The 24,547-nt window shown below is 46.4% G+C and overlaps 1 protein-coding gene across 1 annotated transcript; it reads left to right on the top strand.

The window, feature by feature from the left end:
* Positions 1 to 3,394: 3,394 nt before the first annotated feature.
* On the top strand, positions 3,395 to 17,824 carry CARD19 (caspase recruitment domain family member 19; the record flags this gene model as incomplete). Its single annotated transcript, XM_079540593.1, has 6 exons — positions 3,395 to 3,401; positions 8,914 to 9,056; positions 10,421 to 10,574; positions 14,227 to 14,286; positions 16,243 to 16,314; positions 17,712 to 17,824. The coding sequence occupies 6 exons, from the start codon at positions 3,395 to 3,397 to the stop codon at positions 17,822 to 17,824; spliced, it is 549 nt and encodes a 182-aa protein (XP_079396719.1).
* Positions 17,825 to 24,547: the final 6,723 nt, after the last annotated feature.

Genomic DNA, 24,547 nt, shown 5'->3' with positions numbered 1-24,547 from the left:
AGGGAGAGGTGACCTTTCTTACTTATATTTTAAGGACTGTTACAAAGAAGGCTGCTTTACGGAGTCAGTGTTGAAAGGCTCTCGTGCAGTCACCCCACCACTATCCATGGCTAAGGGCCACAACCAGAATGCATCAGCTGATGGGAATGCTGCAGTTCCCAGCCCTCTCCAAGGCAGGATGTTTCAGAAGCAGTCTCCTCTTGTGCTAGCCAGTGCTAGAATGCACTGCAGTGGGGGAAACGTGAAACTCTTCTGGCAGAGCAGCAAGCAGGGAATGAAAGTTCATCTGACAAGGCAGAGCTGAGCAGCTTGTTCCTGGGTCCCTGGCACTTCAGCACGTCTGCGCTTAGGCTGTCTGTGTGCTCAAGGTCACAGCCCCATGGCCGTGCATGCTGGTGTCCTCACAGGAGGTGTCTGCAGCTGGAGGCTGAGCCCATTGCTCCCAAACCCATGACTGCACAGCACCCTTCTGTCCTCCCTGGCCCCGAGTCAGGTGGAGCTCAGCAGGGTGGTAACTGCAGTGTGAGCACAGTGTGGGCAGGGGCTGTGCTCTGTGCTCGGCACTCTGCTCCATCTCACTTTAGCAGCTCTCTCAGCCTCAGTTTATTTATTCACCTGTTTTAAGGGGACGATACCCAAATGGCCTTATTTGCTTCCTGCCTTCAGAGAATTCATAGAGTCATCACAGAATCATTTGAGTTGGAAAGCACCTTTGAAGGCCGTCTCGTCCCACTCCCCTGCACTGAACAGGGACACCTGCAGCTCCATCAGGTGCTCAGAGCACAAGCAGCCTGACCTTGGGTGTCTGCAGGGATGAGGCACCTCCACCTCTCCAGGCAACCTGTTCAATTCAGTGCTTTAAGAAAAAAAAAAGAGAGAGAACATAATGGGCTGAGCATTTTTCTCATATATAATTTGATTTCTATTTTAAGAGGGATCAGATATTGAGCTGTGTGGTTTTGAAGACCACTGTGTGACCGACTGTTATCCTGTGTACAAGCAACGGAGCATCTTCGTAGGCTGTGTAACAAGCCTCCTGCAGCCAGTAGCCGGGCTGGGCAGGGAGCAAAGAGCTGAGACTTGCGGCGGAGCCAAAAAGGAAGAGAAAAAAAAGCGCCCAACCCAACCAGCCCGCAGGCGGCGCGGGGGGGGCGGCTCGGCTCGTCTTGACTCTGCAGCTCCCCCCCCCGGCTTTTCCTTTCGCTTCGAGGCCGCCCTGACCTCGGCGCAAGGAGAGATCCGTTCCGCGCCGCCCATGGGCCATGCTCTACCGGAGCCGTGAGTGCCGACCGGCGTGCCGACCCGACCCGGGGCTGCGGGGCTTCTGCTCGGGGGCTGCGGGGTGAAGCCGGGGGTTCTGGAGCTTCTGCTCGGGGCTGCCTGCGTGCCGGGCACTCAGGCTTGGCGGAGGGAGCACAGCGTGCAGTTAAAGCTTGTGAAGCGCGTCTCTTCGCGTTTCCTTAAGCACGGGAGTTTGTACTGCTAGGGATCCATTCCCGTTCGGTCGTGGGAAAATAACAAGTCGGATTGCGATGTAACAATTAACGGATAAATAAGAAAACACTGCGTGCTGGGGCTGCCTCGGCAAGGGTATAACATTTAGCAAATAAAATAACTCCATAAATAAACAGATTGGGAAGAAGCAGGAGGAAACAGCCGCGGCTTTGGATCAGCCGACAGGAAATGCACGGCTGCCCTCCGCGCGGGAGCAGCTCGGGGTGGGCTGCCAAGGAGCCGAGCTCCAGCTCCGAGCTCCAGCAGTCCCTGTGCTTTGGAAGCAGCTGCTGCCTTCAGGTGCGCCGGGAACACGCGGGATCTGCGCCCAGAGCACAGGGGTTTGTGGAGCTGACTGTATCAGCCCATCGCTGCTGCTGGTCCTGAGGACGGGGCGCAGCCCTGTGCTGAGTGCCACGGGCACTGTCTTTGGCTTGGAGCTGGATGGTGGCCTTTAAGGTCCCCTCTGACCAACACTATCCCACGGTACGATGACCTCAGGAGGGGATGCAGTGGGCAGTGCTACTGGGACCCCAGCGCAGTGCTGTGTGAGTGGGGCATGGCCACGTTTCTCCCGGCACCTTGAGCCCAAGCCACACTGTGCAGGGGAGGCTCAGAGGCATGCATGCCATCGGTGTGAGCAGGAGCTATATTTAACCACCGGTTCCCGTATCATCATCAGAGCTGATGGGACAAAAATACCTCCAGTCAGTGCATGCTGCAGCTCTCCTGGCAGCTCGGCTTCACCCCATGCTCAGTACTCATGGGGGAGGCTTTGCTCTGTGCCACGCTGGGTGTTTCCATTTCTGCCCTTGAGGTGCTGGTGGAGGTGCCAGGGGAGTGCTGTGAGTGGCTGTGTGACACGGCCATGTGTCACCGTGTGTGCTGTCCCACTGCTGCAGTATATCAGTAGAGAGGTGAAATAGCCTTAAGCGTGTGGTGAAAGGAGACATAAAGTGACAGTGCCTCTTTCTGTTGCCACAACAAGGTCAAGGTTGTGATTTTGCAATATTAAAAATACTTCAATGAGTTTTTTATTCTATATTCTTAATCTTTCTAAAGGTAAGGAGGCTGCTTCCCTTTTAGGAAGGAGTTGTAGGATGCATATTGTGGGGCTTGTTTGTTAGTGAAGGTACTCGTGGCAAGATGGGCTGCAGGAACCCTGTGCTGCAGGCAGCTCCCATACAACACAGGGAGGGGACAGCCTCAGGCTGAAGGGCAGGCAGTGATGGGTGATGCCTGGGGGTACTGTAGAGCTTGGGATGTGCTGCCTTCATCAGAGCTGTCCCAGGCTCTGCTGCGGTGCTGGGAGCTGCTCACAGCTCATTCTGTACCTTTGCCATATGAGGATGCAGGATTTCCCCATACATTACAAAAATATCAGATTTTTCAGTAAAAGAAAATAAGCTTGCAGTAATAAATAATGTATCTCCTTATCGTAATTTGCGAAGCCAAGGTTCAGCCTTGTTTCTCTGCAGGGTTTGTAGCCAGGAATGGCACATTGCCTCCGTGAGTCAACGGGTAATTAAATGTTTATGGAATGTTGTGCTAATGAGAGCTTTAAAACACGCAGAGTTCCTGTGCTTCCTCGTGAAGAAGTTATATCCGGGATTTGAACAGTTAAACTATTTGTGGAAAAAGCAAATCGTGGCCGTGCTAATTCTGCATTTAATCGTTACAAACCTCACAGCTGGGAGTGTGAATTCCTGCTCTCGGCTCTCACGAGGCGCTTAACGCCGGCTCGAGGTGTTTTTCACAGCACAGCCCCAGCTCACCCCCAGCGGCGGCCGCACGGGGGCGGTGGCGCGGGACGGGGCGGGACGGGGCGGTGCTGCCCGGCCCCAGGGCGGCCCCGGAGCGCTCGGCGGCAGGAAGGGCCGCAGCCCCGGGCTGGGCCGCTATGCTCGGTGAGTGCGGGGCTGTGGGGTCTGCGGGAGCATCGCTTCGGGGACGCCGGTCGCGTCCCGATAGTCGCCTCTCGGCGCGGCGGTGCCGGGTGTTCTGCTGGCGGTCTCGTGTGTTTTTCGGAAGTTTATTTGTGTTTTTTTCTCGGAAGCGCCGTCGTTGCGTGTCCGGGCTCAGCGCACGGGGCGCTCCGTTGGCGTGCAGCCGCTCACCTGTGCCATCGCGCGTTTCTCAACGCCGTCTTTTGTAAACTCGGGATCCCCGCGCTGGGGCCACCCCTGCAGCTGCTGCAGCTTCGGAGCTGGCTTTCGTCCGTGAGTCACAGCCCGTGAGTCACCGGGCTGCGGGTGGCATTCGGGAAGCGGCGGTGCTGCGTAACCTCAAGCCCTTGGCAAGTGCGCGGCGATGCCGGGCTGTGTGTGAGCCTGGTGCTGGGACGCGAGGGCTCCATCCCAACGGGACGTGTGAGCTTGTGCTGAGGCTCGCGGTCGCTGAATGGAAATAAGCGTGGGTTTGAACTTAAGCGTATGCATTTTTCCACTGCAAGTGGGGAATTTGTAATGGACGTGGGCAGAAGAACGCACCTCGAGGCAGCAGCTGTGTGCCAGATCCCACAGCTCAGCTGGCACACGGGATTGAGGGGAGTGTGCCACTGACACCGGGTCGCAGTCTCCTGCTCATTAGGATCGAGCAGCTGCAAGGCACCGTGCTCCTGCTTACCAAAGGCCCACTGGTTACCTCTTATATGGAGTAGAGGAAAGTGTGTAAGGAAGCACCATGTTCAACTCTCAAGAGCCATTTAAAGCTTTGCTTTTTTCTGTTTTTAGAAGACAGTCAGATAATGCTGAGTTACCGAGGTTGCTATCAAGGACTCTCACTGTCTGGTGACGAACTCACAGTTAGCAGCAGTTGGACTGGAGGGGGCCTGGTGCCTCCCACCTCTCTGCGCTTCCAGGCCCAGGGAGCAGAGCCATCGCTCCTCTTGGGGAAGGGGTTTGGTTAACAGTGAAGTTTGATCATTTCAGACAACTTCTGTGTAGTCAGATTTCCTCTCTTAAGTCCTCCACGCCCCTTTGTTGGGCTATTGAAGGGGGAAAGCCAGCAACTAGATGAGTGTGAAAGCTAAAATTTTGCTGAGATGCTTTAGCAGGGAGTCTGCAGAAACATGCACTTTGTTGGTCACATGCCTTAAGGTTTTAATTATCAGCTCAGCTTTGTGACATTTATGAAAATCATTGGGTATTTCTGCAGGAAGTTGCAACCTGAGCTTGCATTGCCCAGCAGATGCCACTGGAGTTTCTAGAACTGATGTTTATGAATGGTGTGCATGATGAACAAGAAGATCTATTGGGGTTTTGTTTGTTGTGTTGAAATTTTATCGGCTTTATCTCATCTGTCTGCTTGGTAACTTGAAGGAGGCAGGCTATTAAGGGAGAATAACCAGTGATCAACACCATAATAAAGATACAGCAGTAAGAGGCAGTATCACAAGTCCTTATGCAAATATCAATATGGTGGTTCACTGGGGATGCCCACCTGCACAGCTTCTGGCTTCTTTCAGGTCCCCTGGGCCCAGGCTGGGATTGGAGCAGGGAGCACAGTTCACTGCCGCAATCGAGCATGGAAGGGCTGAGCGCAGGCCTGCAAGTTTGAAATTCTGCTTGTTTTTTGTTTAAACCATGCTAGGTGTAGGTTTAAGGGTGCAATTTAAGGGTGATGTGTCCATAGGAATATGCATTTTTTTTTATCTGAAAGGGCAGCAAAAGTAGGATGTGGAAGAGTGTACACAAAGACAAAAATCCAGTGTGCTCTGTCCTGTTTGTTGTTCCTTATACAGAGAGCTATTTGGAGTCTTCTAAGGAAAGAATAAACAAAAACAAAGCTACCAAGCAGTTCTTGACCGCCACTGTAACCTGGTAGTTATGCTAGTAGTCCCCAGCATTCATCTGATGTCTCTTGACAGAAAGCTGGTAAGCCAGAAAGCCTCCCTTGGAAGGAGGAGCAGAGGCGTGTCATAGAATGCCTTGGCTTTGCAGGGACCTTAAAGCCCATCCAGTTCCAACCCGTGCTGCGGGCTGGCTGCCCCCCACTGGTGCCTGCTCCTCTTGTGGGCTGTGCAGCTGGCTGTGGAGCTGCAGGCCGTGGCCTCAGACAGCTGACAGTGCCATGCGCTGTGGCTGAGACCCCAGTCTCACAGTTCTGCTGCTCAGGCAAGTGCTGGCTGAAGGACTGATGGTCCTTGCAATGCTGGTATGGCTACGGCTTAGAAACAAAGTTGGCATAGCATGAAGGTTTTGAATTTTCCTTTCAGTAACTGTCATCTCTTCGGGTCACTGTGCTGCTGGTGGCACTTGGTGGGGACAGGAGCTGGCTGGGGCAAGCAAGGCTGTGGAGCAGCACACGGGAGTCTGAAATGCACGTGTGTGTTTCCTAGATATCCTTATCACCCCTGGGCAGGGTGCTGCATCTCAGCCATTAGCATCAGTGACGATTTGTGTTGTGTTTGTTTTTGTTTTTTTTTTAATGTAATTATTATTATTTTGTAATTTAGCAGCTGGTGCACTGGTTGGTGGTTCTGTGGTGTGTTCTCTCTTCCCTGGTATATGTACCAGAAACTTGAACACAGCCATTGCTCTGTTGTTCGAGCAAAGACTTCTCCAATTAGAGGAGAGCTGGCGGGCTTCAGAAGAGGCAGGGGAGGAGCTGGGCTTTGTTTTTGCTCTGGCGGTGCTGAGCATGATGACATCTCACTAGAATGTTTTAAACCTTGTGCCCAGTCCCTCCTCCCAGAGTGAAGTAACGTGGGGAGGCAGTGGTACAGGTGTGTGAAGTGTCTTTGCAGGATGCAGAGAATGGAGCATCCCATGAGGCTGGGGCGCATCACACAGATGCTGGAGCCAGGCCTGAGGCATGTCTTCAGATGGCACAGGTAGCACTGTCTGCAGGGGGCATTGACTCACTCTTTCCTTGTGTGTTTGGCTTAGATCAGAGGAAAATGGAGATACCCAGAAAATCTGGGTGAGGCTTATGCAGTGTAATGCAATCTGCAGCGTGTGAGCGCGCGGGTTTCAGATGGCAGCAAAAAGCCCTTGATAAGACCAGTGATGATTCAGTGAATCTGTACAGATGTGCCATGAGGACACACCGCGCTCCTGACTGCTCAGAAAAGAGTGTCAGCTCAAATATGATCTCCAGCTGGTCACAATTAGCTTCACTGCTGTGGCTGCTGCTGATAGACTTCCACGTGCTGCCTGCATGGAATCAGCAATGATGAGGCAGCGATGGAGTGTGTGGGAAGCAGAGATGATACATCAGGGCTGCTGTTATTTTACAAACTAAGATACATTCAATCTGTCGGAACCTTGTTGTTCTTTTGGTACTTGCTGTGGTTTGTTGATTGAATGTCAAGGTGTTTTTTGAAGTTAACTTTCTTCTCTAGCTTGTTAGACCTCAATTTAACACGTGCTTTTTGTAAGGCTGCAGAAAGAACAGAGTTGTTTATGACATCCAGTGTCGCTGTGGATCATGCAAGTGATGCAGAGGAGGGAGGAGGTAGCGAGCGAGGTGCACCTCACTCCCCACAATGTATTGGCATGGGCAGACAACTTGACAGAGCCTGATGCCCTATCAGTGTCTCCTGGTCCCCACCTCAGCCTGTAGTGCATTCAGATGAGTGGGTTTGAAGAGATGTTTGATCTCAGCCCTGAGTCAGAGAGTGTTGAACTTGTTGCAGCAAAAGGGGACTGCAGAGCAAATAGCGCGGTGTGTTTCTAACAGCATGCTGTGAGGCTGCCTTGAGAGCCAGAGCAGAAAGGCTAGGAATTAGAAACACATGGAAATGAGACGTGTCTGTATGCAAAGAGAGAATGGAACTGAAGTACTTTTGTGCTTGTGGAATTGCAGTATCTCTGTGCAGCTCTGTGCAGTATCAATGGCCACGTGCCTTTATTTGAGTGGGAGCAACTTTGATTCTAGAGAAGTTGTGACTTCACAGTGATCACGATGCCAGATTCTTGTGAACCCTTTCCTGTAAGTGCAGTTAGGGCTACAAACGTGCAGAAAAAAGGGGGATGTAACAAAATTAACAAACATGATATAGGAAGGACAAGGGCTTTGCAAAGGTGCAGTGCATCACGTGTTTGTTTTCTGGCTTTTTTCCCCTTCATTCTTTTGTTTATCTTCTCTAAATCACAGGGCACAGAGAGCTGATGATGGTCTATTCTGGTAGCCAAAATACCATAAAAAATACCATAAAATGCCATAAAATACCATAAACCCATGTGTGTGCTTTAAGTACGGGGAAGGCACTGCATTCTTATTCTGTTCAGTTTGAATGGAGGGGTTTGTGCAGATCAGGTGTGTGTGCTTCCAGGGTTGGTGACCAGTGGAGCTGGTGGAGCACACTCATGCAGGTTGGGCGTTTTAATGCTTATTTCAGGCATTGTAACAGATGGTTCTGTTTCTAAATCTAATGTGAGCACAGTAATCCTACCTGAACATGTCTGCGTCTTTAATTTCATAGTGGCACAACACTGTGCTGTAGGGAAAGCTATCAGCTAAGAGGTGAACTCCTACAAAATCCATTACTGTCAAATTGGAAACTGTGTCCAAAATGACAGCAAGTCTTGATTCATGTATTTGCAGATGTCCAGGTTAATAAAAAAAAATAAAAAAGGTGTTTTAGTGAGATGTGTATTTGAGTGTACTGTCATGGTAAGAAAGAATTACTGCTTTTTGAATGCTTGTTCTCCCCTCTCCCAGGTGATGTGGAAGGGAAGTTTGCCTTCTTTGAACAGTTTCATGGCATGTTAGCAGAGATTTTGTTCCTAATGTTCTGAGCTGTTTACACAGGACAAATTGCTGATTTCTCCTGTTAGACGAAAGGCATCACTGACTCTTGGTGGTTGGGTGATACTGGTGCATCTTTCACCCTGTTGTGCCCAGCTTCCCTGCCTCCCATCCTGTACCACCAGCCCTGCTGTCATCAGGTCCTCAGCAGCAGGCAAAGACCAGCCCTGTGCTATGTTCCAGTCACATATGGACCTTTTGCCATTCTATCTAAGAGAGAACCTTACTTTATGAAACACATTTCCATCTTTTTTTTTTTTAAATAAAATTTTTAAACTGTGCAGTTGAACTTTCTATTTATAAATGGTAGAAAACCTTCAGTGACTTAACTTTAGGACTGGATGGTTACTGTCAATGTATTTGAGGTATCCATCAGTACCTGACATCAAGTGGTTTAGAAGCTTCTTCCTTTGGGAAGACAGAGATGCTCAGGTGACTGCCAGGAATTTGGGTACCTGTAATTTTGAGTGCATGGATCTCTGAAGCACACAGCTGTGCTGCAAGTCAGCTTTCCAAAATTATCTGCTGGTAATTTACTGGATTTTAGGTATTAATTCAGTGTATTTTAGGTATTTAACCACTCTTAGAAAAATGAAATTTACACGATTTAAAAATGGCTTGCTAAGTACTTACTGTGGTTTGTTCTTTGTGTTCTTCTGTCTCTAGATCAGTCGTATTGTCACCGGCTGCAACACGACATGTATTTTCTCACAAGCAATAGCCGACTGAATGAGCAAGTGGTTGATAAAATCATTCTTCAGCTTAACAGAGTCTACCCCCAAATTCTTACCAATACAGAAGCGGAAAAGGTAACTTAATTAATTTTACTCCATCTCTGAATGTTCTGTTGTTTTTCTGCGAGCTGTCTAGGACCCTTTTGTCCACATAATTAAAATAGCACACAGTCTGCCCCATCTCCTTGGGGAGAGCTTTATTGGAGCTGATATTAGCAGACCTTAAGCACTTTTGGGATTAGTAAATGTGTCTTCACACAGTGTGCCTCTGTGTTAAGAAAATTGTATCCCTAACTTTTCAGATAAGACCACCTCTTTTCTGTAGGTAGCAGCTCAAAGGATGGATTTGGTGTGCATGTGCTGAGTTGCTGCTTCACCCCACTGATCCCTTTTCCCAACTATAAGTGTGAGAGCTGAGAAATGGATGGAGTTAATAACGTAACTATATATGGAGAAAGGCCTCCTTTGCTCAGGAGCTTCAAAATAAATATGAAAAGAATATATCTTTATTTTATTTCTACACTTAGCAGACATAAATGTACTGCTTTCCTATAGGTCCAGGGAAATTTCTGTCAACTCTATTGACAGTTTGAGAAGCTTACCATCCTCCCGTATCCATTTGACCTTGTGAGAACTTTGTCAGAATAAGGCGTGTTGTATCAGGTACATTGTATTCCTGTACCCCTAGAGAATGAATTGATCCTAACTAAATGTACTGCAAATGTTATCTGCTGCACTGGTATGAAATCTAATGCTCTGCTGAGAATGGTTTTGGTCGCTTTCCAGATACTCTGGGATCAGTTTGATGTGGGTAGAGTGCACATTTTCATTCTCTTTGTAATGTCTTCTAGAATTCATCATATTTTAGACCATAGAAAAAAGAGCTTTCTTCTGCAGCTGCTTGCCATGGTGCTTGAGTAATGAGAATTCATAAACGCTGCATTGGGTATGCAGCAGTGCTGGAAGCAATCAAATGTGTAGTCTTGGGATGATGAACACTCCAGTATTGTGACTAATGTCATCAGTATAAAATACCTTTTTGGGTGATCACCACTAGGCAACTAAGGGAAAACCTGAAAACATTAGAATTCCGTAGGGTGTACATTCATGTTTTCTGTTTGCTGTCAGAATCAAATTGTAGAGTGGCAAGTATTGAATTGAATGGGGAGAAACATCAAATGTGGAGTAGCTGTCACTTTACTAGGGAAAAATAAAAGAGGAAAGGCAGAGAGAATGTGCTCACCATCAAGAGATGCTTCCAGATGGAGCTCAGCGTATTGAAGTGTCCCATGCAACGTATACATAGGTTCCCTTAATTTTCTGGCCCATTGTTTTTGGCAATATAAAATGGGCTCAATTCTCTGTCATACCATAAAATAATGTGAAATTGTTCTCTAGCTGTTGTAATCTCCTTTCTGATGAGTGCTTTTCTCTTACAGTTCAGGAATCCAAAGGCATCACTCCATACCAGGCTCTCAGATCTGATAAAGCACCTTCTTAAGAAAGGAGAGAGACACTGTCAGGAATTTTACAGGGCTCTACAGATCAATGCTGAACAGCTCTATAATGACCTGCCAAGCAGGAAAATCTTGAGTAAGTTGATTTGTAACTTGACTGAGTTGTCTATTTCCTCATCAGTGAATTATGAAACCTCATTTCACTTCTTCTGTTCAGATTATTTAAATGATTATTTATTTATCCCCCATATGTGGATTTGACTGCATAGTTGTTCTTTGTTGGCTGGTGTAGGCTGTCTGAAATTCTTTGATAGCCTTGAAATACGAGTCTGTGCCTTTGAAACAGCTCAATTTCTACATGTAAGATAGCAATATCACTCATATGAAGGACAGTTCCTCTACGTAATGGTTGGCCCCTCCTGGCTTTTTTATTTTCACTATGCTTATTCTAATTGGTAGCAAATCAGAACATTACAGTAAAGTAACCTCAGATTTGTTAATCACAAAAACCCAATGGTTGGGAATCTTGCCTTTTCCCCAATACATTGATCGTCCAGTTGTGTCCAGTTGAAGATGAAGCAACCACATTGTTAAATCATGCTTCATTCGTAGGTCCTTGTGATGCTGAACAGAGACACCAATCTCTGTGACATTAAATGCAGGACATATTTTGTGCAGTTCACATGCCTGACTGATGTCCATAAAATTGCCCACCAAAAATATGTGCATGTTTGGGCCTCAATGCTTTTGAGGTACATACATATATACAAGTTTGACTCTATACACAAAGGAGCTCATTTCTCTAAAGAAAAGTATCAAGCCTGACTTTCCTATGTGTTGGTTTTACTTTATCATCTAGTGATCTGGAGAAAAAGAGCGGTGTTCCAAATGCATGGGAAGTATGTTCAGGCCTCCAGCACATGGAAATGACCTGAGCAGCTTGAGGAAAAGGTCTATGTTTAAGTTAATGAAGCTGCAAAGGGATTGTAGTATAAAAAGTCCTTATAAACGATCTGACAGCTCTATTGCTTCACTGGACAATTGATCTCTAGTTATTAGAAACTCAATTATGTGCTGAGGGGAAATTTTAGCAATGTGGGTCAAGCTCCAGTTAGATTCAAAGTGTTGCACCAAAAGTCAACAGGTTTTAAAAACAATGAAGCAAAACAAAAGCTACTACCACCAACAAAAGCAAACAAAAAAATTGTATCTCCTTTATTTCTAGACTGTGGCATATTCATTACAAAAAATAAAAATAAAAATTGTAATGACTTTTTAATGTACAACATTGTCTAGCCTTGTTTAGCCTTTTGTGTTGAAAGAAAAGGTTTGTGTCTATCTAGCACAAAGAGAAAACAGCTGGGAGACTACACCATTTCACTACCTGCACAGACAGGCTGCCAAGTTGCCCCAGCTTTCCAAATTCCATACCCAAATCATACTGAACAGGGAGACCTTATGGATTCAGCCTCATGGCAGCTTTAAAGCATGCTGATCACCTTGCAGAAGTCATGCCCATAGGGGGAAGGGAACAGGCTCCTCGATCAAATAGCTGTGAATCTGTCATTTTCACCTGAGGGAGAGAGGTGTAGAGCCACAGGTTTTTCTGCCAAACTGACTGAATGACAGTCTTTAGTAATTAACAGCAACTAAGAATGTAATTTTAAGAGTATTTTGATGGTTTAAGTTCTGTTAATATTCAATACTTTTGACTATTGAGTCATTTCTGAAAATGAGATTTAAGTTGTCTTAGCCAAGTCCTGCCCACATCCCATAGAGAAGTTAGCTGGGTGCTCATAATAGCATAGCTGTGCCCAAGGCCATCTGTACCCATAAAACCCTTGTTGGAGGCTGTGTGATGTTGAGACAAAGACTCTTTCCACTGCATTTGCTCTTGTCACAGCTGGACAGGCAGCAGAAAGGAAATTTGCACGGTGCTGTTAGCCAGAGCAGAAGCATGCTCAGCTTTGCACCTTGGTGGCTGATACAGGCTGGTTTAGCAATAGGGATCAGTATATTAGTTTAAAAATAGACTGATTGTGGTCCCCCAAAAGCACTGGCTGCTACTGCATTATGCAAAGGAACCCCAGGGAGCAGTCACTGCTAACATGGGGAGTTTGTTCTAAGGACACAGGTCCAACTGTGGCAAGCAGGCTTGTTGGAAATGTTTTGGGGCACTGGTGATCTGTGGCCTGGACAAAATAGATTGCATGCCATAGATTACATGCAGCTGTGCATCTGAAAAGTATTTTCCACACAGGTGAATCTTTCAAAGATTTTGTTCTTATTTAAAAAACAAACAAAACCTTCAAAATTTGTGCAAGAACAAAGTTTCTTTGCCTCGAATACAATGTTGGAAGTGAGATGTTCAGCAATGTCTACGAGTTCCCACTAGAGGGTGGAGAAGGCACATGGCACAGACCCTGTCGCAGCTACTGAAGCCAAATGAGTTTTCCATGTGACTCAGAGAATGTTTTTACACGAACTAGAAGGATAAAGGATCCGCTCAGTTCTGCCCAATGGTAGCTTGACAGGAGTGCAGAGCTGGAAGCGTGAGGAATTGTGTGCTAGGTTATCTGGAGAAGACTGCCCTCAAAACACACAGTCTGCATGTGTGATTGCCATTGACAGAGCATGTTGTGGGAGGCTCTGCAGCAATTCTTTCTCCTTCAGTGGCTCCCAAGTGTGCAGCCAAGTGGTTGCAATGCTGCTGCTCTGCAGGAGAGCCATGCTGTCCCCCCTCACAGGATGGGAGATGTGCAGAAATGGAGGAGAATCAGACTGGGCCTGCTCCAGTGAAGCACAGATACTATTTGGGTACTTTACTCCACAGCAGCTTCCTTAGTGTCCTCTCACCCATCCTGGCATGCCTGAGGAGAGCCTAGATATCTGTCCTGTCTCAAGCGCTTCCAAAGGCTGTTTTGTTATTCCTTCGTCCTACAAGTGCAGAGGATTAGCTTGGAGTACACCTTCATGGCAGGTCTCTAAGTGAAAGAAGAGACCTAGCAATACTGCTGCCTTCTGAATTCTTGTGTTTCAACTAAATGGCTTCGTTGCTGCTAACTCTTGGAAAGCTTAAGGTCAACCTCCTTTTCTACTTGAGCTCACAGAAAAATGTCATCTAGAGGCCAAAACTACTTATGCCAAATGTTAGTATGTAGTCCCTCCAGATTTTAAAAGAGACTGTATGTGTATTTAGCCAAGAGCAGAATTTGGATAAGCAATATGTGCCAAGCAGTTTGTTCCAAGGGCTCCGTCTGCCAGTTGCACCAATGCTCAGAGACTTACTCAGGAACAGAAAGGGTGGTGGTACGTTCAATCAGAAGGTTGTTCTCAGATTAGCGTGTGCTTTGGCCCACAAATGTTTTGTATGTGTTACGCTACAAGTTTCTGCCGTTGCGGAAGGAGTACTTCATGCTTTCCTCACTTGGGAAGCAGTTTGACTGCTCCGAAGTAATCAAGTGTGCCAGGGATTTTCAGTCAGTGTCCCTCTTGTGTGAATCCAAGAGCTGCTGTATGTAACGTTCCTTCTGCAGGCAGGGCTTAAGTAGATGGGAGGTGCTGCTGCAGCTCCTTACAGCTGTTCATGGTGCATTCAAATGACCTGTGGCTGTCTTCTGATCAATATATACCCAGGTGTAAGTGTAGCAATGATTTACTTCTGGAGGGGCTAATATTTCATGTCAAAAAGAGGTATTTTTTGGCCATGTGGTATTTTGCATGTGCTTATTATGTTTGTGTTTGCTTGAGCTGAATACTAACTTCTGATATGTTGCTTTTATTTCTAGAAACCACAGATTCCGCAGAGATAGACACTGACAAGGAGAAATGTATGCTAAATGACAGGGGTAAATAAATGCACACAGTGTCACTTTACGGAATGGCTTTTCAGATTATGATGCAATTTATTTTATTATATAATTTGCATTTCATGTAACATAGTTTGTTTTACGATGTCTTTACTGTCACCATCTAAGCAGAATGAATGGAAGGAAGCTTACTGAGCTGCTGCTGAGGCAGCCAGTGCCAGGAAATTCAAGAGATGAGTTTAATCAATATTTACAGTGGTATTTTTACTTGTGCTGTTTTAGCTAAGCTGTTCATTTACTATGATTTCTCCAATGCTTGAATAGTAAAGGCTATCCTGCTGCTGTGATTTTTTTTTAATAGCTTTCAGGTTTTTTTTTTTATTTTTTTTTTAAGCTTCCAATTTAATTACAAATCCTTTGGGGAAAAAACAAAACACAAAAAACAACAAAACAACAGATGAGCGAGAGTAAACTTAGGTATATCTGCTGTAGAATAACATGTTAAACTTACTTCCTCTTCCTTTCTCAATGCCCAGATTACAGGGAGGTCAGTAATTTTAGTCACTAGAAGATGTTTTGAAAAGGAATTGAAGAATGAAAGAAACTGAAAGAAAGATGTAATTTTTTTTTTTTTTTTAATTCATTGTGACCTTTTTCTCATTTAAGTGTTAGTTGATGTTTTATTTAAAAATTTCCATTTGATTATGAGAGATCAAGAGTCTTATATAAGCTTCTGTGACAGTTTTTTGCCTGGGAAGAAGGCTGAAATGAACACATTGTAACTCATTGTGTGGTTTTGTTTGGTTGCTTATTGAATACTCTAATGTGGTTGGCTCCACTGACTCATTAGTCTGGACTGACAGGTGCAGTTTAAATGTAGGTGTAGTCATGGCAAAGTCATAAATACAAATGGAATATTAGATGATAAAGAGGCAGATATAAATCTTTGAGGTCTTCGTTAATGGATAAGCATGAATTAGAAAGGTTCCATTGAGCATCAATACTGAGCATCAGCATTAAGCTGTGTGTAATTCCAGGCAGGCACATTAAAGCAGTGTTTCCAGTGAGAGATTTGTTTGAGGTATGTGTGAGGTGCTGCATTTCAGAATTGTGAACAGGAACAAGAATATTTGCTTTTGTCATGAAAGCATCATTTGTGGAACATCTGTGTTTATATACATATATATATATATAATCACACACAGTCCTTTCCTGTTCCATTTTATATGGAGGCATGCACAAATGCTATTGGAATAAGTGAGACACATAGCCACAGGAATCAAGTGAGTCCTGTGTGCTAATTGCAAACAAGGCAACGGAGCTGATGCTTGGCAGTGCCTGGGCTTCTGGCATCAGCTCTGTTCTCCTTCTCTGGCATTTGCTGTTTTGATGAAGCCTGATCATGCACGCTTTGTACAGAAGGACAGTGAGGTGTGATTGAAGCCAGTGGAGCAACAGGATTCAGAGAAAGCAGCAATTTCAGTGGTAGGCAAAAGCAAAGAAAGGGAACATACAAAACCCTAACAACTTGCTTGTATGGAATTGTAGTTATCTTGTGGTGTATTTTCACAATACTTCTTCCCCGTGGGCAGTACACTGACCCAACAGAGGCAAGTTTTGGAGTAAGACACCACACTGTGTGGGTTATGTCCCAGTGATCTGGTTACTATTTGGTTGTAGTATTTAAAGGGTTTCTTTACACCAAGTTTTAGGCTAAGAAAATGCCTCAGAAGACTCTTGCTTGCATTGACTAGAACACAGGTGAACAGAGATGAACAATGAATGGTGTCAAAGTAACTGTAATAAAAACTAATTGCAGTACAATAAATGTTCTTCATAGTACGTTAGCTACAGCACATACATAACTGTGAATGTGTTAACCTCATTTGAGTACACTTAGTTATGCATATGAACAGCAATCGATGATTTATGAACTGAGATAAACTTTCACTTCTCTGCTCTGTCTTAATGAGTCCCCTTTTCCATTTTCTCTAGGCCCAGTGTTTTTCCTCGCCTGTTTCAGTGCAGCAGCAGGATTTGCCTTATTTTGGTATTGCTGTAACTCAGGTAATCTACCCTGGTATTTTTCCTGTTGATTGCCTTACTTCAGCTCGTGACGGGGACAGCAGTGCGCCTCTCAGTCTAACACAGCTTACTTAATAGAGCAGGTCAAGGTGTCATCATTCATTAATGAGGTTAGGATGCAAACTGCACTTCAGACATGCCGAGATATAAATAATGGATCGTTTGTCAACAGAGGATGCCACAAACAGGGGCTCTTTTAAAAGTCAGTTATCATGTGAGCTCCTGTTGCTATGGCAGTGGGTCACGGCTCCCAGCAGCTATGAGGCAGAGGCAGAAGGGAAGACCAAACCTGCTGGTCCCACACCTCTGGGGAGCCACGACCATCTGCAGCGGTGGGACTTGGTGCAGCCACTGAACCTTAGCAGCTGCAGTGTTCACCCTGCAGTGCTGGGTGTTTGCCATGCCTGGTGACTGGGAGCTTCTGCATCACGCTGTAGATACCTGCTGCATCTCCTAGTCCTGCCTGCTGCTCTCCCAGAGGGTGACTCTTAGCAGAGAGGTGTTGGTACGTGTTCCTGGGTTGACTCTGGTGAGCCAGCAGCAGTGGGAGCAGACAGCTGGTGCAGAGGGATCCTCTTGTGCCTCTGCAGTGTGGGAGGTGTCAGTCTTCGTGTGGTAGGTGGGGAGCAGAACTCAAACTTCATGTTGGATCGGTGCCGTCTGCTCCTCATTTCCTGCTCACAGCAGTCACAGTTGGGTGTTGCTGCTGACATTTTTCCAGGAGCTGTGGGCTGCTGACCCTGATCTGTAGCCCAGCTCATGGATGTTTGGGCTGTGTTCCCTTTCGTTCCCAGATCTGAGTCCCTCTGCAGGACTTTCCCTGGAGTCAGGATTTAAGACTAAAAGGGAACCATTAGGCCATAGCATAGGCTAACCCTACTGCTTTCTTAGCTGCCTTTGTCTTCCTTCACCTGTTTCAGTACCAGCATTTTCAAAAAGAACCCCAGACAACTTCCTGTAACTTCCCTTGATCCCAGTTAATTACCCAGAGCTCCCAAGTCCCCAGAGCTCCCCAGGTCTTTTGTTCCGAGTCTTTTCAGCTTTTGTTTCTCTTTCCTGTACCTATGCAGTGTCTCTGTTCCCCCACAGTAATGGCCACCAGAGCCAGGTCCTCACACTGCTCAGGGCAATGCTTGGGTGCAGAGCTGCTGCCATCCCTAGCTCAGTCGGCTCCTGTTTGTGTGTCTGCAATTGCAGCAATGCTGGTATTCATCGTTATCCTGCCTTGGCAGCCGATGCGTGCAATATTGAAGGAAACAGGCTTTCCTCTAGAGTAATTTTTGTATTGATTTTTATTTTTTGTAGATGCTGCTCACTAGCTAGAATGAAATTTAACTGTGCTCGTGTTCTTTTTCCTCCCATCTTCATTTCTGTTTTAGATGCAAAAGTAATAGGAAGATCCAGGAGAATCTTGGGTTTTTCTCCTATTATCATAGGAAGACATGTTAGAAAAATTTGTATGCTGTATTTGGAAGACATCTCAAGAAATTGAGGAAAAGCTGCCTCTTCGCTTAGACATCTGTACAGTGTGTCTGCCAAGGGAAGACAACGGTGCATGAATATTAATGTACTATACTCTCATACCAAAGATTTTATTAACTAGTTTCATCAATAATTGTGTTGCCTCAAGATGTATTTAGATTTGCAGCTATATATGTCCTTCCTTGTGGGAATGGAACATTTATTTTTGTAAATGCTTATTTTAAAATATTTATCATTTGGATAAAAGTATTTTTAATACAAACTCTGAAACGATATCCTATCTGATCACGGGTTTGCATATGTGTATTTTATACTGGAATGAAGGAACACAACTGTTTAACGAATGCTAGCCTGTCTTTTATGGCAATTAATTTAAGAAAAGCACTTAAAAGAAAAAACCAAAACCACACACACTCAAAGCCTTACTAAGAAATTGATCTCTATCTCAGGACTGTCTGTTTTGTCTGAATCCTTTATATTTACTGCCTGAGCTCAGGTGGGCACTGGCTCCTGCAAAGCTTTTCAGTGCCAGTTACCTCTGAATGCCTATCATACACGTGTCCTTGCCATGTGTTGTAGTCCTCCTGTTTGTGCATCCTTCCACCTGCTTTGTTCAGCTTGTGTTCAGCTGTACACCACGGTTTGAATGCGCAGGAGCTCATGCAGGCCAGCACCCAGCCCAGGAGTGTTCTGGGGAACTGCAAGGTCAGATCTGAAGCACTTGAAATTACTAAGGAGACTTCTCAGATTTGGCTTTGTCTTTTCCAAGTGGGGTGTTCTGGGGACTGGACATCCAAGAAATCTGCAGTATTTTGCAAGGACGTCAAATTTGACTTTTTTTTTTTAATGGCCAAAAATATGTCTACCTATTTGGAGAGCCTGAGGTTGCTCATAATGCCATTTTGGTTTTATGTTTTTCGTCTGTAAGTTGGAACCTGGAAAACTTGCAAATAGCATCTTCAACAAACAGAATAAGATCAGAGTTCTTGAGGGTGGTTCAGGGAGACAGGGCTGCAAGTTAAGCATGCAGGGTCTATGACTCTAACCATGGTCCTGCCTAGCTCAGTACAAATGGCAGTGGGAAGTGGCATTGTCAGGGGGTAGTTCTTCAGTTGCTTGCTCAAGAGTGTAAAGAATTTGGTGAGGGGATGGGACTGTGTGTGATGTAGTGAGAAAGATGCTTTGTCTCTTCTTTCACTGGAATGAAAATTCCAAACCAAATTGAAAGCTGTTAGAATTTCTCTTGGGATCCTTCAGTGCATGGTGCCTTGTGCTGTAGCTGCTACTTATTCAGGCAGCCATCCCATGGAAGACTAAGTGGTTTTCTCAAAACATTCAGATTGAAGATTGCCTTGAAGCTATAAGCTTCATTCATGCTATAAAAGTGTCAACATTTTCTCGCAAGCAAATCATCTCGCAGTAGCTGTATTTCTTTCCAGGACAACTCACCAGACACAGTAGCAAGGGTGTAGTCCAAAAGAAGAACTGTGTACAGGGCCAAGTTTCCAAATAAAAGACCCAAAGCATATTTTCAAGAAGCATCTGAGAGATGAAAGGGCTCAACAGCTCCTGATTCTACTCTTCTGACAATGTTTCTGCCTCCTGCATAGTGCGCAGGAGGTGAAATCTTGAGAACCTGCAGGGCAGTGTTTTGCGTAGGTGGACATACTCCAAGGTCTGCAGTGGGCCACAGGGTTTGATACACACTTGACAGCTTGATTGATGAAAACATACAAATGCCAGGCAAAGTAACACCCAGCAGGGCAGTTTTAGACGACTTTTCCCCTGTCTCCATCCCACCATCTCTCATGTCTCCTTGATCTAATCTCCTTGGGAGTCTTACTAGGGAGAGAACTCTAACGGGGATGAGAGCATTTCCTGTAGCACTGCCAAACAGCTTTGCTGCCTGAGTTGCACCATGAGCTGCTGCTGTGCTGCCTTCCATCTTGGGATGGGCTTTAGTTATGTCCTGTTGTATTTGCTGTTTGTTTTTTCCTCCAACAAACTATCTGTAATTTATAGCATTTGGAATTAACTGTTACGCTCCCCTCTGTTGCTTAAATCCCTTAAGCAGCACCTTTTTAGGGGGCTAGAAAAAATGGATTTGAAATCCAAAGGGGTTTTAAATCTTTGCCTTAAAGCCAACTCTGAAACATCATCACAGGAACAGTATTCCATTTTACATGGAAATATTATTCACAATATTCTCAACAGTCACATTTCATTTCAAAGCAAAGCCAGAGGTCATGATGCTGCTAGGCAGGTTCCTTCTGCTGGGGTTATCCAGCACTTCACCCTTAAGTAACAGGTTGCAAATTGCTGTGAACTGTTGCTGTAGCCTGCAGAAGCTGTCAGTGCCTTGTCTGAACTGCAGCAGCAGTGGCTGTGAGGTTGCATGTGGCCCTCCCACTTCCTTATGCCAAGAGGCTTCCTTGAGCCTTGAAAACAATGAGAATTGGAAAGTTTACTGAAGGCTGTGGCTGTATTTCTTCCTTTTCTTAGGTTGCTTGAGATGAGAGTGTCTCTTAGGAAAAAATGCCAGGACAAGCAATCCGCAGGGCTAGGGCTGGGAGGAAGAACAAGCTCGGATTCATCCCAGCACTGGTGATGACCTGACAGCAAAGAACAGAAAATTATCCATTCCTCTGTCAGTGCTAGTTTTTAGTGTGAGAATTGAGGCAAGGTTTAGAACTGTTATGTGCATAGGTTTGTGTAGTGTGTAGTCTCTGGAGAAAGCAATGACTTGGTTCCTTTCCCTCCTTTTCCCTTCACTGCCATAATCCCTACAAAAGGTTTCAAGAAGTCAGGCAGAGTTGCAGCAGGAGTTCTGTAGTTCTCTGGGGTAGAACAGCACTGCAGGTGAGACTGTTGGGAGATACGCATTTTCTTTGAAGATTTTTCTTTCAGGAACAAATGCCAGGGCTTAATACACTTCTTCACAAGTGTGCAGCAAGTGCAGGCAGATGAAGTGACAATGCTGTACTTAGTTCCTGGAGGAGGTACATATGTACCTGCCTGGGAGTCAGGTCCTTCTGGGCAAGCACGGCTCTTCACTTCAAAGTAAATTACGTAGGGCCTGGATGAGCCTGTATTGCTGCAGACTCCCAGCTCCCCTGTTTACTCAGGCTGTGTTTGCTGCTGTAGCTGTGCTGGTATTTGGGAGTGTGTTAGCTGTGTGTGGGGGGAAGTTGTCCTGCATTTGCAAAATTCAGTAGGTGGCTGAGCGCACAGAGGATAGAGGATGTTCTTGCAAAAGCTGTGGTAAACATACGGTAGACATAGAGGAGCTAATAGAAAGCAGTCCTGTTTTCAGCTTAACCTCTCACATTGTGCAGCTCTGGTTGGAGAAGAAAAATATTTGCTTTTCTCCTGCAGCATAAGGAGCAGCATGGGCTGAGGAGCCCAGCAGTTCTGACGTCTGCAAACATAGCACTGGGGAGAGGTGGGCAGGAGGACTGATGTCTGACAGACTGACAGACAAGAGTGGAAGCATGCGGGCTGTCAGCAGTGCCCACAGGGCTGTGCCAGCAGGGCTCACTGCAGCTCCAGGGAGTCCAGCCCCTCACTGCTGTCCCACTATCTACCCCCAGAGTCTTCCTTCCTTGCTTTTTCTCATCAATGGGCATTTTGATTTAAAGCAAAGCTGAACTGCCCGCGGTTGTCTCAGCCCTAGTGTCCGTGCTGCCGAGGTCCCAGCAGGATTGCTGGGCAGCTTCCAGCAGCGAGCAGGCAGGCCGAGCAGCTCAGGCAGAGTGGGGCTCTGCATCCCGAGCTGGGAGGCGAGGTGACAGCTCACACTATCGGTGTGCACAGCCCCGTGTGCAGACAGCCTGCTGTTTAAAGTGCCTCGGTGCTGGCTGGCGTGCCTGCTAGCGAGGGCTCTAATGAGGAGATCATTCACTGCAGAGCATGCAGGGCTGCTCGATAGCTGCTGCTGCAACTGCCTAGGCGAAGCTGTCTTCTTTAAGTTCTTTCATTTGTTTTTTTTTCTTATACTGTAATAATTTGAAAACATTTGGTTAAAAACTGCAGTTGCAGATGTGTTGTACTGCTGTTCTTCATAATCAAAAGTTACTCTGAAAACGTGTCTTGCCTTAGCTGTGTGATCAAGTGTTGCTGTTACACAAAGAAACAGTAACTGTTTGCTGTACTGCACAGGGCCTGTGTTTTGTAATCATTTATCCTCACATAGGTCTTCTTTAATTCTGTAAGAATTAATGACATTCATTTTTTTTATGTGAAGCTGGCCATGTAAACTGTAATAAAGTCTGTACTGAGCAAAGCGCTGCTGTGTGGTGTGATGTGCTCTGCCCTCCCAGAAGGGCCCAATGCCTTGTCCTCATGGCAGCTGTCTGCCTGCTGCTCTCCAGTGGTTGATTTGCTGTGGGGCACGTGGGAGGCCCTGGCATGGTGTCGGTTTGACAGCCCTATGAATCATTGCCTAGTGAGGCTGGTGTGGGTCTTACAGCTGTGTTGTAGCTGTGTTGTGGCTCAGCTGGGTTTACTTTGACCACCCCTAAAGGCACTGCAGGTGGAAAGAGCACACAGACAGACTTGTTAGCAGCCCGTTCCTATGTGTGAGCTTCAAGGGGAGTCTTGCCAAGTCTGGCAATGAACAAGAGGGTTGTGGCTGAGCCATTGCGCTCCTTTGCAGTGTGTCTGCTGGACAGAGGCCTCCATGTCAACCTCCATGAGGTTCCTTAGGGCAAGGAGCTGTTCTCATGGTCATTGCCACAGCCAGGATGTGTGTGACAAACGGGCATGGCTGCACAGACCTCAGCATCTCTATACCCCAGACTTGATGGAGCAGAAGCGCAGAGCGGGGCCCTGCCTTGCTGCATGCGCAGGAGAGCATTTCAGGTGAGTCCCAAACTGCCCTTTCCATTTCGGAGCACAGGCCGTGCTAGTCTGCAGCTGCAAGAAAAAGCTTTCTTACATTTTGGTGCTGCTAAATCTTTAATAGCATTGCAAATACCAGCGAAGCAGAAACCTCTCAGAGCTGGGCTGCTCCATGCGGGCTGCTGGTGCAGCCGTGAGCCATGGCGGTGGGTGCCCAAGCCCTGTGCACCTCCTACCCTGCAGCCTCCCACAGCAAGCAGGAGCTTCCTGCCCTACTCATTGCTGCTGCTGCCCATGCTGCCAGCAGCCATTCCCAACCCTGCCTCTAAAGAGGAAGGTGAGACCCAGAAACAACAAGCACACTGCTGCTGTACCTATGGAAAACGAAGGGCATGGCAGCAGATGGGAGGCTGCCAGCATCTGGGCTGGATGACTGCGGCCCTGTGCCACAGTCGTGCTCTCAGAGGTGGCATGGGATAGGACTGCTGCTGGGCTTTCCCACGTGATTTTTATCAGCATAGTTTCACAGTTCCAGTACAGATGTGAGAATCAACAGCTTAATTAATTTCCAACAGCTTAATTAATTTTCTTCCTTGATGCCAAACAGTTGGGGTAATACTGGGTGGTGATGAAACTGTTCCTCTCATATATTTTTGGTGCCAGGGCAAACAGCTGGCAGTGTTTGGTAGTTCTGGTGTGGCTCTGTGTATTGTAGCTGCTGATTTACAACTCTTCTCCTAAATAATTCAGTCCTATCCTGCCAAAAAACAGAGGAAGAACTCCTAGACCAGCTGCAGGAGAGACCAGGAAGAGGTTTGCCTCTCCCGTGGGGCTGTGGCACTGCCCCAGGACAGCAGCTAGGCACCAAACAGTGTGTGCCAGGAAGTAATGCAAGAAGAAGAGCGCCATGAGAACTGATCTCTGCTTCAACCGTCTGTGGAGAGAGGAAAAAGGGAGTTCAGACTCATTCCCTGCATGCAATCGCAAGGAAGGGCATCTTTTTGCCATTCCCACACAGAACCCAGATGGCAGGTTGCGCCACAGGTGGTTGTGGATTCTCCAGAAGATCATGTTCCATGTCTTCCACTGTTTGCTATGATGTATGCTGGGTAACCTGTGGCTCCTCTCCTGACACTTGTGATCACCAGCAGCTGTGAGAAATGGGACCATGAGTGGGGGCTTCCCTTGGGGCACTGGGATTGGCTCCCTCCTACCTCACTCGTTATGTATCTCAGCTGTGGAGGTAGGCTCTCCTTTCTCACCTGGGGATGTGATGGGTGACTGAATGTGGGGGAGGTGATATATGGGCAACAGTGGAGTGAGAAAGGATGTTTGGTTCTTGTCTAGGCTGAGAGGATCTGATAAGAAGATTGCGTGATGGCTGGAGGGCTGTATGAACAAACACAAACCCATTGGAGGATGCCTTGTTACCAGGTATGTTGTACTGGAGGCTTGAAGGTGTCAGGCAGTTGGGGTGTGGGCTGTGCTTGGTCACCAGTTCTGCAGCTCCGTACCCAGCATGAGCAGGTGCTTTGGAACCAAGTGTTGTGGGGCACGTTGAGGGAAGGTCGATGTATTTATGTGTATTCAAGTAGCGTCAAGCCATGACTCCCTCTACAAAGTGGTAATTTGTAAATAATTACTATACGTTGGTTTCTGGGGTACCAGTTGTTTCCGGAGGTTATTCTAAGTGAAATGCAATGTCAGTGGTACTCTCCTGTGGTATCCTCTTCTGGATGTTGGTATGACAGTGACAAAGCTGCTGTCCGAAGAACTAAACAGCACTACTTTAGCTTTTTTAGATTGCTGCTCTGTGTGTGGTGCAACAATGCTGCTGAGGCTGTCTTGAGTCTCTTGATTTACTACTGGCTTTGCATTTCTTAATGGAAATGAA

The sequence above is a fragment of the Tetrao urogallus genome, assembly GCF_951394365.1.
Source record: "Tetrao urogallus genome assembly, chromosome: 10".
Taxonomy (NCBI): domain Eukaryota; kingdom Metazoa; phylum Chordata; class Aves; order Galliformes; family Phasianidae; genus Tetrao; species Tetrao urogallus.
Note: the sequence above shows the minus strand (reverse complement) of the source record. Positions and strands in the feature narration are given on the sequence as shown.